This window comes from Lutjanus erythropterus, chromosome 13, assembly GCF_056507025.1.
Source record: "Lutjanus erythropterus isolate fLutEry1 chromosome 13, fLutEry1.hap2, whole genome shotgun sequence".
Classification (NCBI taxonomy): Eukaryota; Metazoa; Chordata; class Actinopteri; order Lutjaniformes; family Lutjanidae; genus Lutjanus; species Lutjanus erythropterus.
The window spans coordinates 37,526,506-37,540,482 of record NC_139329.1 but is presented as its reverse complement, the minus strand read 5'-3'; the positions used below and the strand labels follow the sequence as shown (position 1 = coordinate 37,540,482).

General features: G+C 40.4%; 1 protein-coding gene across 1 annotated transcript in view; it reads right to left on the bottom strand.

Moving 5' to 3' along the window:
• Nucleotides 1–2,651: 2,651 nt before the first annotated feature.
• The window catches only part of LOC146317075 (RNA-binding Raly-like protein), a 51,917-nt gene continuing 40,591 nt past the window's right edge, over nt 2,652–13,977 (bottom strand). Inside the window, exons 4-7 of the mRNA XM_084733746.1 lie at nt 10,532–10,710; nt 7,517–7,630; nt 4,422–4,567; nt 2,652–2,701 (exon numbers count right to left, since the gene is read on the bottom strand). Of these exons, the coding sequence (XP_084589872.1) occupies nt 2,663–2,701; nt 4,422–4,567; nt 7,517–7,630; nt 10,532–10,710 (478 nt within the window). The 3' untranslated portion in view covers nt 2,652–2,662. The remainder of the gene's footprint in view (nt 2,702–4,421; nt 4,568–7,516; nt 7,631–10,531; nt 10,711–13,977) is intronic.

Below are 13,977 nucleotides of genomic sequence, written 5' to 3'. Positions count from 1 at the left end.
TGTTTTGACAGGAAGCAAAAGCGAGAAACAAATGCTGCCTTCAAATGGGGTCGTGTTTCCAGCTTCCACGAGTCAAGTCCACATGAACATCCCTTGTTTTGTGGCATTCATGACCCCTGAAGTGGAAATTTTCTTCGAGCGCAGAGTTTATGAATAGCTTGCCCATGTAAGAACAAAAGTCAGCGTTTACTTATTTAAAGTCACATGCATAAATTAACTTGCATAACGAAAGCAAACCAAGTAGTTTCGTTGGTTAAACCTAAAGAAACTGTGACACTTTCACAATGTTTACCACGTGTTTATTATCTCATGTCTATTCTGCGTGTCCAAAACTCAGTTCTATCAGACCTGGGAGTAAAGTTCACTGATTGACGACCAAAATCTGAAGTGTTGATCTTTGACGGTCCTGAAGCTAACTTGAGTCAAGCTGTTTTAGCTGCTAACAGGCGTCATACAGCCGGATCTTTCTGCACATCGCTCAGCACTGGAGAAAAGTCTGGCTCCGCACAAAACAAATCTCAAACTTCTCAGGCGGCGCTAAGCCCAGGATGCAACGACATGCATGTTGGGAGGCGAGCTCTGGCATTGAAAATGATCACTGACAGCTGTTAGCTTGTTTAAGTTCATACTGTTAGCATCCCAGGGTCTTGTCTGATCATTTAACCAACCTGAACCAAACCTTTTTACATGCTACACTGATCCATCGGTGGAAACATGTAATCTTCCCCATTTACATCCACCACATGTAACTCTTATTCCCATTTCAGTAAATCATCAGAGTCTCATATCATTTTATAACTGATTTCCTGAGTGAATTAAACTGCAGTTCACCCGGTCGAGTCATAAAAGCGTGCTCAATGAGCCTTTAATACAGAACCGTAATGCGGTCCTGTACGCGTCTGGTTACACATGATGACAACACACGTGATGAAAATAAAGTGTGTGATAAGGAGCTGCCAGCTGCTGCCACACTGACTTTATTAACATTAATCAGAGTGGAGTCCAACATGAGAGGCAAGGTTAAAGGCTGATAAATGAGACTGATATGAAGTCTTTTACGGAAGAAAATGTATTTTTTCTATCTGAGTATAGAGTAATATAATATAATATAATATAATAAAACAAGAACACAAAGAAAAGAGCTAAGAAGAACTACAAATCTGCCAAATATACCTTATGAATGATAGAAAATGTTTTTTGTGGTTGGTGCACCATTAATTCTAAGATGCTGAACTATTTCTGATTGCATTACTAAAGAGAGACCCAATAAAATTAAATAAATTGCCCACTGTGAAGGATTGTTTGCATGCAGAAAGTTTCTGCTAATTTATATTCTCCTGATATTACTGTAAACTAAATCAATGGCTACTTAAAATGTTTGAAATCATCTAAAAGCTCTGCAGATTCAGCAGCATGGTGCAGCAGTTTAGCCAGACTGACCCATGTGTCATATGTTAGTGTGACGCACCGGAGTCAGTGATGCACCAGGAACATCTCGAGGGTTTTCTGGTCATTGCGGACTGGAAACCAGAACTGGAGTTGGATCAGTTTACAGGATGAAAAGTCCGACAGAAAGAAAAGAGACAGATTCAGGGGTGGAGGAGAGTCGGTCTGATACAGTTCATGTTGTCAGCGCCTCCTTGAAGCATCTTCCATCTCAGCTGTTGTGACTCAGAGCTTCTGTTTCTGGAAGAATCTGAAAAAAAAGAACAGGAGGAGAGTCTGAAACAAGACGTGTAGATGTCCAGACATGCATTTAAAAATCCTATCCTGATGTTTTCCTTTAAGTTTAAAGAGAATGAGTTCATTGTAGCTCAAGAGACTGATCTAATGAACTTCAGATTGTGCAAACAGTACTTTACATCACCGTTGACTGTTTTCTAAAGCATATCATCAGCTTTATACTCAGGTAATTTCACCGCTCTATGAAGAGCATCTCAAAACACTCTGCTGCAGGAAGCTCTTCACAGTAAACTATCTGATTCATTTATTTGTCTTTAGTTGTTCTAAGTTATGTAATTGTCATGATGTAATACAGATGTGAGCAGCAAATGTCAGAAACTGCTGCTGGTGCATTTAAGGACATGAACACACCTGAGATTAGAGTCAGCAACTGATCAGAAACTTTTTTTAACGTCCCTATGCAACACAAACTCCCATGAATAAATAAAGAAGAAAAAAAGAAAAACTTTATAACTTTATAGCAGTTTTAAAAGATTTACATCTTGAGTTGGAACCAGGGTTGCAGGCAGGGTTGGATTGCCAGTTAAGGTGCAGTTTACCATCTATGTCTGTCCAAACTCATATATGTGGTGAAGTTAATAATTTCCAGTGAAAAAAACATTCTGTCTTCACTTAGAGGATATTTTTACAGAGGAGAACAGAGGACTGACAGAGAGCTGAACATTATGATGTCACTATAACATTGACTTTTGACCTTTTGGAAATATATTTGTGTAATTTTGTCATAATTAGCAAATTAATTCTTGAGTTTTGGATAAAAACATTGAGTCCAAGTGAACATTTGTGCCAAGCTTGAACAGATTCCCCTCAGGCGCTCCTGAGATTTCACTTTCACAAGAAATTGACGAACATCCTGAGATTTTGTGTGCAAAATAACAGGGACAGACGGACGGACAGAGTTCGTACCCGAGCTGCAGTATCACAGATCGTCCTCCAGATCAGACTGATGCTGCTTTATCTGGAAAAAACAGAGAAACCACAAGACAGTGGATCAATAAATACACACTGCAGTCATGTGGGGATGCAGGATTAGTGCCAGGCAAGGGGCAGTATGATAGGATTTCTTTTCTGTAGTGGTGGCAAAATGTTAAAAAATATACATATTACCAGTTTGAGATAACTAAAGATCCCTGGGAAAATATTACACCAAACTCCATTTAAGAAATATTTTTAATATTTAATATATTTAAGACATTTTAACGAGTCCTTAAATAAAGATAATAAAGACACACACACACTTTTCTCCTTCATTTTTAACTCTTTTTGCCACGTAAAATAAAGGCATTTTAATTCTGTACAAACCTTACAGTGAGCCTTGGAGTGTTTTTGAACGAGACTTGCATTTTTGACACACATTTGCTCCCACAAATCTAACAGGGGAGGTTCAGCTGCTCCTCCTGCTCCATTGCTCAGGCATCTGTGCTCATCATCATCATCATCATCATCATCATCGTCATCACTGCAGCCACTACAACCTCATCTTCACCAGTTCTACACACACTTATGTCTGTGTGTGTGCAACAAATTGTGTTAGTAAGAATTATGTAGGTACATATATATTCATGGCATTTACATCCAGAATCCACAAAAAACATCCTGTTCTTACCAACACAATTTGTTGCACACACACATCTACACACACAAATGGTAATTACTATCACACTGTCTGTTATTCACACACACACACACACACACACACTTCCTGTCAGAGAAACAATGCAGCAGATTAAGGGCCGGTCTGTTCTCTGCCTCCGCTCAGATTAATGAGGCAGCTCGGCTCTGTCAGGCAGGTAGGACGCCTGCAGGCTAATTCTATATCATTATGTTTCCCTGTAAGGAAACAGAAACACTGAAAGCACCGTTCCTCCACGCCGCTGATCTGCTTCACGCCGACGAGGTGCTGAATAAAAACGACCTGCAAGGCGACAGTAAACACGTCGTCCACCACAGATTATGCAAATTGTCTGTGGGCCGCTCTGTGCGGTGTGGAGGGACGAGACACAGTTTGACTGTTTCTCATTAAATCAGCGGTCTGAGATGGACTGAGGCAAGGAAACAGTGTCTCCTCTAATTTTAGTTTAACGTCAACTACAATAAGACTCATTTATCCTTCCTGTTTTGTGTTTTTTTTTAAAGCTGCTTCAGTGATTTATAATTCTGAACAAAATTAGTTTTTTAAAATTTTTTTAAGCCCAGACAATTTATCACTGTAGCAAATTTTGACCCCACAGAAAATTAATCTGGAACTATTTTGATAACTGAATGATTTGCAACAGCTTTTTACAATTTTCTGTTATTATAATATCTTTGGGGGTTTTCACTGTTGGTGAGTCGAAGCAAGATATTTGAATGACACCTTCAATCACGGGAAACTTTGACAGAAACTTTTTTTTTTTTTTTTCTGACAGTTTATAAATCAACCAGCAGGCTGACAGCAGTCTCTCTGTGGAGAGGACAAGAGGTGATGTTAATAATAGATTATCCACAAGAGGGCAGTATTACATTATATTCTATAGGGCAGATCAGCGCAGGGGGCAGTTATTGAGGTAGTCATTTACCTTGCGGGGGGCAGGAGTGGGTGGAGCTGGGGTACTTATTAGGAACTCTGTGTGTAGGCAATTTAAAGGGTAGTAGGGATAATTATGAATCCTGTGGGGGTAGTAGTGGCATATATTTACCCTGTGGGGGTAGCTGTGGGGGTAGTAGTGCTGGTAGTGCAGCGGCTCGTCCTCGCTGGCCTCTCCTGGTTCAGGACTTTCTCTGTCCAAACTGCTGACTGAACCTCGATGAGGAGACACACTGGGCTCCCTGCTCTGAGGACACTCTGACACACACACACACACACACACACACACACACACACACACACACACACACACACACACACACACAGTGAGGACCATCACTGACATCATGTATTCGTTGTGGTTTACAGAGATTTTACAACAGTTAATGATGTTTGTTAGGTCCAGTGTGAAGATCAGTGAGAAATGTTGTCATATTTTATAAACTCTTCATATGTTTTGTTTGTAGAAGTCTTAATTTGTAAAGTAACTGGTAATTAAAGCTGCCAGATAAATACAGTGAAGTAAAAAGTACAAGTAGTGGAGTAAAAAATAGAAACTTGGGTTGGGAAGAAAAAGTAGATTTTCTTAAGTATTGTTATTGTTTTTTATGATTCCTGGTTGATGTTTGGATTGCTGGATGTATTTTTAGTAACTAGTGTTTATTCTGTTAGCTTGATGCTAACACATAATGGGAATTCCCATTAATTTGCTAACATAAATTAGCATCACAGTTACATTAATATGCCCAACGTGAACGATAAATGACACGTGCACTCGTACTGTAAGGCATATATTTCCTCTGATCTGTGGAAACACATCATTAAATCAATCTGTTACTCTGGTTTTGACACTCCACAATGAGCAGCTACAGCAACCTCAAAGCGTCAAAACTCAAACTCAAAATTACCAGGCGGTTTAAAAATGCAACTACTCCTCGGAAGAGGCCCTGCATGTCAGCAGACATGCAGTCGAGAAGTGTATGATCCAACATTTTCTCATGGTCTACTGTTAAAAAAGCAAACAAAATTCTCAATAAATCATAATATTCAATTATAATACTTAAGTATTATGATAGTATAGAATCAGGAAATGAAAGTTGGACGAAAAGAAAATACTGAAGTAAAGTAGAAGGGATTTAACTTTGTACTTAAGTATAATATTTGTGTAAAACTAGTGACATTCCACCACTGACTTTCACACATTATTCACACATCATTATTCCACAGAACCGTCTTACTATCTCATCGTCGGCAGGAAGCAAGAGAAGTTTTCCAAAATTTATGTTGGAGGAAAAAAAATATAAAGAAGTGAAGACTGTCAACATGTCACTTTGGATAATTTCCTCATCTTTTTATCCTCGCAAGAAAATTTTCCTCTTCCACAGGCAGAGAAATAAAACCAACACACACACACACACAGAGAGCTGGTCGACGACAAGATAACTGCCGAGCGCTGAAGGGGAGCTTATGAAAGGTTATGAGGCCGGTGTTTATCGCTGTTTACCTCACTGTCATAATCCACGCTCCGCCGGCGGCAGTTTTGTCATTGAACCATTACTCACAGATGCAGCGTGATAGCGGATCACATCTGATGGTAAACAAACCGACTCTCTCTGCATCGGCGGCCCCTCACAGATCATTTGCAATAATAAACTTCAGTTCAGAGTTCAGTCGTTCTCGGGGTGGATCAAACCCGGATCAGACTGATGTTTCAGCCTGATATGGATGATTTTAATAACGCTGATCTGGACCCAGTCAGAGACGTCCACCTGAGACATGGAGGACATGATGCAGGCTGACAGATTACATGTTCATTAACACTGGTCGTCTATGGGAAACCTCTGACGGTAGTGACAGTAGTGGACGGCAGCAAAGTACATTTACTGTAAGTACAAATTTGAGATACTTGTACTTTACTTAGTACTTTCTCTTCATGCCATTTTCTACTTCTTCCCCAACATTTCAGAGAGGAAAATTTATACTTTTTACTTCAGTATATTTATCTGACAGCCTCAGTTTCTTTACAAGTGAAGATTTTTGTACACAAGACTTTTAAGTTTTTATAAAATATGATGTTTTGTTATAAATGAAACTATCAAACAGTTGATACAGAAACAAGTAGTCGATTGAGAGAAAATTAAAGGACCAGTGTGTGGGGTTTAGTGGCATCTCGTGGTGAGTTCGCAGACACCTGTGCTGTATCTAGAGCCAGTGTTTGGTTTGTCCAAACAAACACAAAGATTTTTATTTTCAGGTGATCATACACTAATGAAAACATACTTCTGAATATTAAATTCAATCTCTGCCACATTCTGCCAATAAATCTCCATAAATCCTACACACTGGACTTTTAATTGGCAACAATTTTAAATATTAATATTTCAGCTAAAAACATGGCATGATTGCACTTTCAAAAAAATGTATTATATGGTAAAACGTGAGCCCAGACTGTTATTCAAGAACTCAGCTCAGTGCAGTGCAAACAGACACGTCCATGGACAGCTGCAGACGCCTCGGACGTCAGTTACTTCTGTTTAGTTTCTGCGGTCTGCTTGGAAGAAGCGCTCCACTCGTGCGTAGACACAAACATTTATCAGTACAAATGCGGGTGCATGGATGTCCGTACAGAGCCTTTGCGTACACTCTCTGATGGTGACATTTACATCATACGGACCACGGCGGACGCTCACACGCTGACAAACACGGAAAGCAGAATACCGACTTCAGAAAACACATGCAAACAGACAACATCTTCACCGGTTTGACACCTGTGAAGCATTTAGAAAAAGTGCTGCAAATATGGAAAACAGCCAAATACAGAAATGCTGTGAAGAAGAAGAAGATATCGCCAATCACTGATGGATGGGCTGACGATGGCTGGTTGGAAAATTGAAACATATCACCCAACCCTAATATACTCGGTGTAAAAAAAAACTGATAACTCCCTGTTATTCAGAAAAAAGGGCCCATTGCTCCAAACTTGTGAACATAACTTAATTGCTGTAACTAACTAATCCAAGCCATGATCCTTTCTGAAACCTGAACAAGAAATTTTGAAGCCTAAGCTAAACTAAACTGCATCCATTTCACAACCAGGAGCCTTGTTACCATGTCTCTCTGATCCTGAAGGTTGTAGGCTGCTGGGTTGGTTATATTTTATAAGACAGTGAGGGACAGGAAACTGTCCCAAATGCTTGTTGCCTCTACCTGAGCAGTCCTTCCTCTGTCTGTCCATCTTGTCTACACAGTCCAACAGGCCGTCGATCTGAACCTTGATCACTGTCAGCTCCCTCTTTATGGCAAGTAGCTCCGCCATCTTCACTGCAGAGAGACAGAGACAGAGATGAATGGGGACAAAAATGAAAACAATAGAGGGAAGTGATCAACTATATTGTCAGTATTGGAAACCCCATACTTTTCTTAGTTTTGTGTCTGCAGCTGTTTTGGCTCCTCAGTTCCAAAGAAGGGAAATCTTATTGCTGTACACGGTGATATAATGACCCCGAGCACAAAGCCAGCTCCGTACAAAAGTGTGTGGTGCAGGAAAAGGACAAATACACTCAAAAACAGTACTGATTAAGAATGCTGTTGCGTTTCTGAATGATTTTCTCTTCATGTTGGCTAAAAACATACTTGAAAATCATTTTGGACCGCAGTGTGGCTTTACAGCTCCATGCAGATGCAAATGTCATCCAGTGACCCCTGTGGTCATCAAGCCTGTAGTCCGGCACCATCAATTACTCTCAGCGCTGCATTCCCACCTCCTTCCGCTGCACGAGCCTTCGCCCTCGCTGTGCTCTGTAATGGACCGCCGGCGCCGCCAACAGCTCGCCAAACGACCCTGAAAACTACTTCACTCCTGAAAGCTTTTCGACCTCGGAAGCTTGCAAAGGCAATCTAATTTTCTTGTGATGGGGCGAAGTAAAAACTATTAAGGCTTGTAATAAACTAGTATAAACAATTCTTATTTGCCACGCACTATTAACTCAGTCTAATTGCGAGTGCTGATAGGCTCGGCTGGGTTATAGCAGGAAGGAGAGCCCTGCGGTACAGAAGCCTTTAATGAAGAGACCATCTGGCGCCCCCCCACCCGCCTTCTCTCAGGCACCCTGGGGCCCCACCACCGAGACGAACCATCACACAGGCGGGAGATAACATGAGCGGGGTTTTAGAAAGGGAAGGATCCTCTGAATGCTCCAGGTTTCCACAGGAGCTCGTGTCAAGCTGCAGACTTAAAGATATAAAAAAAAAAACCAAAATATTTCGGCCTCGAATGTGAACACCCGGGTCGAGAGTTTGAAATTTAAAAGCGTTTGATTGGAGAGGGTTGAGGCGTTAAACAACCCTGCGTATCGACCTCTGCCATCAGCAGGGTGCTGGTGTCTCTGCCCTCTCTGGTTAAAAGCTTTTTAATATTCAAACCCACACAAGTGCCTGAACTGTTTGTGCCACACTCGGAGGACACGCTCGCAGTCTAATATTTATATATTTAAGAATTTCTTTTTGTTCTTTACACTCAGCAGCGATGTGGTCATAACCCCAGTGGTCACGAATTTGGCTTTATTCATTTGGTTCAACGATCATGTTGAGCTCAGTGGGCAGAAACTGGATCACGCTTAAATACTTTTGACATCAAAAGCATGAGACAAAAATCAAGACAGCCTTTGGAAAATTATCTTTGTGGAGATAAAACACCCCGAGTACAACATGTAGTTTTGCATGCTATTAGATACAACACGTAGAATTAAGAGGCTAGTTAAAAAGTCTTGTAATGGAAAGAAGAATGGCCTCTAAAGGCTCATTTATGTTCTACGTTAGATAAGGGATACGGTCAGAATCTTCTGTCTGTCCTCTGTGTTAATTTAGTCCCTATTTCTGCATGTGTTCTGAAAGCTTACAGATACAGACAAAACAGAGCGGTACCACCGGAAGTCATGGGGTGAGTGTAACAGTGCTGCCAATATTTCAAGAGAGCCACGACCACACGACACCTAAGTTTTAAACAGCAAAAATACTAGAAATGACATTCATAGTCAATCAATTAGCAAAAAGAATTCTCCTTCCACATGTCGTGATGCATTTAATGTCGCACAGACCACCGCAATCTACAAAGCTTCCTCCACACTCCTCCAGCATCATCATTTTTAATGTTGTCAGAAATTTTTGACTGTCGTTCCTCGTCTTTGGTGTAACTTTTGACTCCGATGGCGCCCTCTAGTGGACGTATTGCTTCATGCAACATGCATGCTAAAATAAAGGGCAGCTGAAGTATCTGAGCAGTGACCGTTACAACGTTTGAAACACATGCATCTATTTTCATACATGAAGGGGGCATAAATGAGCTTTAAATTTGTAATATATTTTCTGTAATAAATCATAAAATGACTACAATATGTCATCAGAGATCAAGGAAACTCGCTTTATGTGACATGAAAGCTACAGCCACAGTGCCCCTCTTTGTTTCACGTTGAACTGAGTTTAAATTAATTCTGAATTTTGCAGAATGAGTTAGTGTCTGCTTATGAGTCATTATCATTAATAATCTCGCAGATGTAGTAAATGTATATAACTGTTAAATTGAACAAAATGTCAGTGGAGTTTAGCAGGAAATGCACATTTGTGTAGCAGCAGAGTTATAAACAACTGATCAGCTCACAGCAGAGGACTCGTCATCTCCTGTTATTGACAGTTTACAAGGTTGTGCACAACCTGGGCTCCTGCAGAGCTCCTGCAGCCTGCCTGAGCTTCCACGAGTCGGGGAGGAGGGGCAGGGAGAAACTTCTACCACAGATCGTATATTAAACAGGGTTACAACCTGTTTAATATACAGTCTGTGGCTCCAACTCACCATTTGGACTGCAGTACTCATTTTTGCTCATGTAATGGCTATATAAGACTACATCCACACTACTATATTCTTATTTTAAGACTTGGCACAGCCGTGTGTAACACAGCCGTGTGTAACACAGCCGTGTGTAACACAGCCGTGCCTGGTGGAATCAAGCTGTAAGTTAATGTGGAGGATCGTGTATCACCTGCATGCAAAGTTGGACTTTGGTGCATACGTGGCTCTCTATGTGGAAGTATAAAGTCATGTTATTTATACAGAAATTGAAGAGACTGAGCTTCATAAACAGTTAAGTTTAAATAGGTTGACTTGCTGATAAAACTTGGGTCTGCACACATCAGTCACACAAACATGTGGAGTGTGTGAGCGCTTACATTTGCTGTCAGAGGACGAGGCGTGTGTGTTGTTGTTGCTCCTGCTGGACGCTCTGCTGCTCTTCATCCTCAGGGCTGATGTGGAGGAGGAAGAGGAGGAGGAGGATGAAGGGCGGGGACGTTTGACAGGACTGGGATCCACCGGGACCGAGGAGGGGACACGCTGGTAGTCAAACACCCTGCAAAAAAAACCACACACACACACAAGCTTTTAAATGCACACACACAGCACAGACAGAGTCCCATGATGCACCACTGCCGGAGGCTGTGGCGTGTTGCTGCTCGTTTGTGTCTCGACTGTTTTATTACTGTAATGAAGTGGAGGGTAATTTATGTCAAGAACAGATTTAATCTTTATGTCGGTAACAAACAGAGGAGCGGTTCAGTACGTGGGATGAGAACAATCTGTGTGTGTGAACAGATTAGTCTCCTCATAATGTGAGGAACACACACACACACACACACACACACACACACACACACACACACACACACACACACACACACACACACACCGTCAGCAGGTATCAGGTGTATCAGATGTGATGCTTGTTGTGGGACTGGAGGATGAATGATGACCTGTTTGTTCACACAGAGAGACTCTGACTGTTTCCTCGTCACTGATCTTTAATATTCAGGCTTTTATAAATCCACTGTAACTGTATCACATTCATATTGTTGCTCTAAGATTTTGCAGATGTTTGTATTAAACTGTCTTCTCCATTACCTGGATTAGCATATTCAACCTTTAGCACGTTGTCATGGTGACCTTCATTGTACGTTGTGAGTGTTATGTAACCTAAGTTATGGTCGTAGGATTAAAGTTAAGATTTAGTTTACTTTATTTGTCTCCTATCTGAGAAATTTGTCTCGGATAAAGGAAAAATGCTGCATCAAACCTTTAATAGTCATCCATGTTCCTCACATTCATGCTGGTAACAAAACACAAGGGCGTATTACTGCTACACAACGGTCGGTTGCGGCGTCAGTTCAAATCAATGTAAGTCAGGCTGTCAATGTGGAGTTTGTTGCTCTTTACATGTCATCTGACATTACTTTCCCTCTATGACGGTCGCACATAAAATGACACGCCGTCACCGCACAAAATGAGTCAGTACAGATTAAATGTCATGAAATTACACACAAAATGCATTTCAATTAGGGGTGTCACGAGTCTCCAAAGCTATGATTCAATACGACTTTTGATTCTAAGGTCTGGTCACAATTTGATCAAATTTTTCTATATAAACATTTTTTTTTCTTCTTTAAATAGATAGTCTATATGGAATCAAGTGTGTAATCTATGGTAATAATCTGTGTCATCTTTGAAGAGTTGTTGTCTTCCTGTGGACATGCTGGATGGAACATGGAAGTCGAATCAACCAATCGAATCATTGTAACCAGTCATGATGAGAATGACGAGAGCGTTCCTGACTGTCACCGGGGAGACCAGGCTGAACAACCACATCTAGAATAATGGATATTATTTTATTGATTATTCTGATGATAATTTTCTCAATTAATCGGTTAATTATTTGCTAATTTTAAAGTTTAATCTCTCTCCCTCTGTAGATATAAATAGCTCATCCTAAGCCGGGGATCAGTCTGAGACTGTGGGTCTCCCCTCAGACAAAGCTTGGAAAAAGCCTCCCCTCCCCTGGTTTACCTGCTTAGTTTTGCTCAACTGCTGAATGTCTTATGGGTTCAGATTTCAGACAACCTCAAATACATAGAAAAAGATTTGTTCAAAGGCATTTATTAGTTTTTAACTCTAGGAAAGTGGGAAAATCTCCTTTTGATAACTAATATTTGTCCACTTCCATTCACTGTCTCTCTGGGGAGAACCACCTTCCACTTCAAAAACCTCTGTTCTAAGGAAACAAACACATTATTATTATTTTCAGGTGATTATACGCCAATTAAAACATACTTTAAGACCTTTAAGTATAATATAAAGTATAAAATAGTGCCAGTCTTATTCTTTACAGACACCTCAGCTGGGAGACTGAGGTGTTTAAATGCATCTCCTCTGGCTGAAGGACGTTCTCTCTGCTTCATCCACTAACCTGCTAACCTAGAAAAAAATACCTCTTGATTCTTATAAAAGTATTAAAATGATCTATAAGGAAATTAATTGAGACTGAAAGGTCCAACATTACGATGTAGCTGCAGCTGAAAGTCGACTGAAAGTGAATTTGCTCTTAAACCTGCAGCACAGCTGTTCTCCTGCTCGAGGTGAGCAGAAACTTTATGAAGGACAGAGCAATTTATCTTATAAAAACAGATAACTGATTCCATTTCATCAAATCATCCCACATCCCCTCCTTTCAGGGCTTCCTGCCTTTCGTTCTTTTTCTAACAGGCGTCGTTGCCGTGTCTCCGCTCACTGACGCCGTGTTTTTTCCCGCGGTTGTTGCGGTCTGATAGAGTGTGTTGTGCTGCGGGTGAGAGCTGACTGACAGCTCCAATTTGATGCAGAGAGCGATAGAGGAGGCGATGGGGAGGACGACGAGCAGCCTTTCCTCTCCCTGTCAACCTCTGCTGTCTATCACAGCAGCCATCTACAGCTGGAGGAGGATTGACTGCAAGGGGAACATGAACACACTTCATCTCTTTCACTGTCTCACACACACACACACACACACACACACACACAAATAAACATGCATAAACACACACCTGCACACACCCACTCACTTCATTTCAAAAGCTGCTTTAATGGCAAAGAAAAATACATTTACACTTCAAAGGCCTGAGGAAAATGATCACGTGTGGCACAAAAAACATGTAATAATATTCAGGGGAGTCTGTCACAGTTCTCAGTACAGACGCAACTGACAATTATTTTCGATTAATTGGTTGATTATTTTCATCAATTAATCAGTCAATCATCAATAGTTGCTTGCCTATACAGAAAAAGGTGAAAAATATTGATCAGTGTCCTCAAATGTCAAATGTTTTGCTCACAGCTTAAATATATTGAGTTTACTGTGATAGAGGAGTAAAGACACCAAAATTTTCACATTTAAGAGGCTAGAATCAGAGAATTTTTGCTTTTTTTCTTAAAACTGTACTCAAACTGATTATCAAAATAGTTGAAATAACGAATAATTCAATAATCAGTTAATAATTGATTAATCGTTGTTCTCAGCCTGAAAGAACTGGACTGCAGGGCTGCACGATTTGGTAAAAAAAAAAAAAAAAGTAATATTACACAGAGTTATATTATTTTGACTGAAACTGACACGATTAGTGGAAATGATCAGTTCTGCATTACAATTTTTATGTTCACTGAAAATAAAATCAGAATAATGTGATATTTGATACTTGTAGTAGCTTTAACCAGAAACAGCTGATTCAGTTGTTAGTTTTCTAGTTTATCTTAATTTATGTTGGACTGTTTTATGTACTTTAATATTCACTGACCTTTTTAGGATTTATATCAA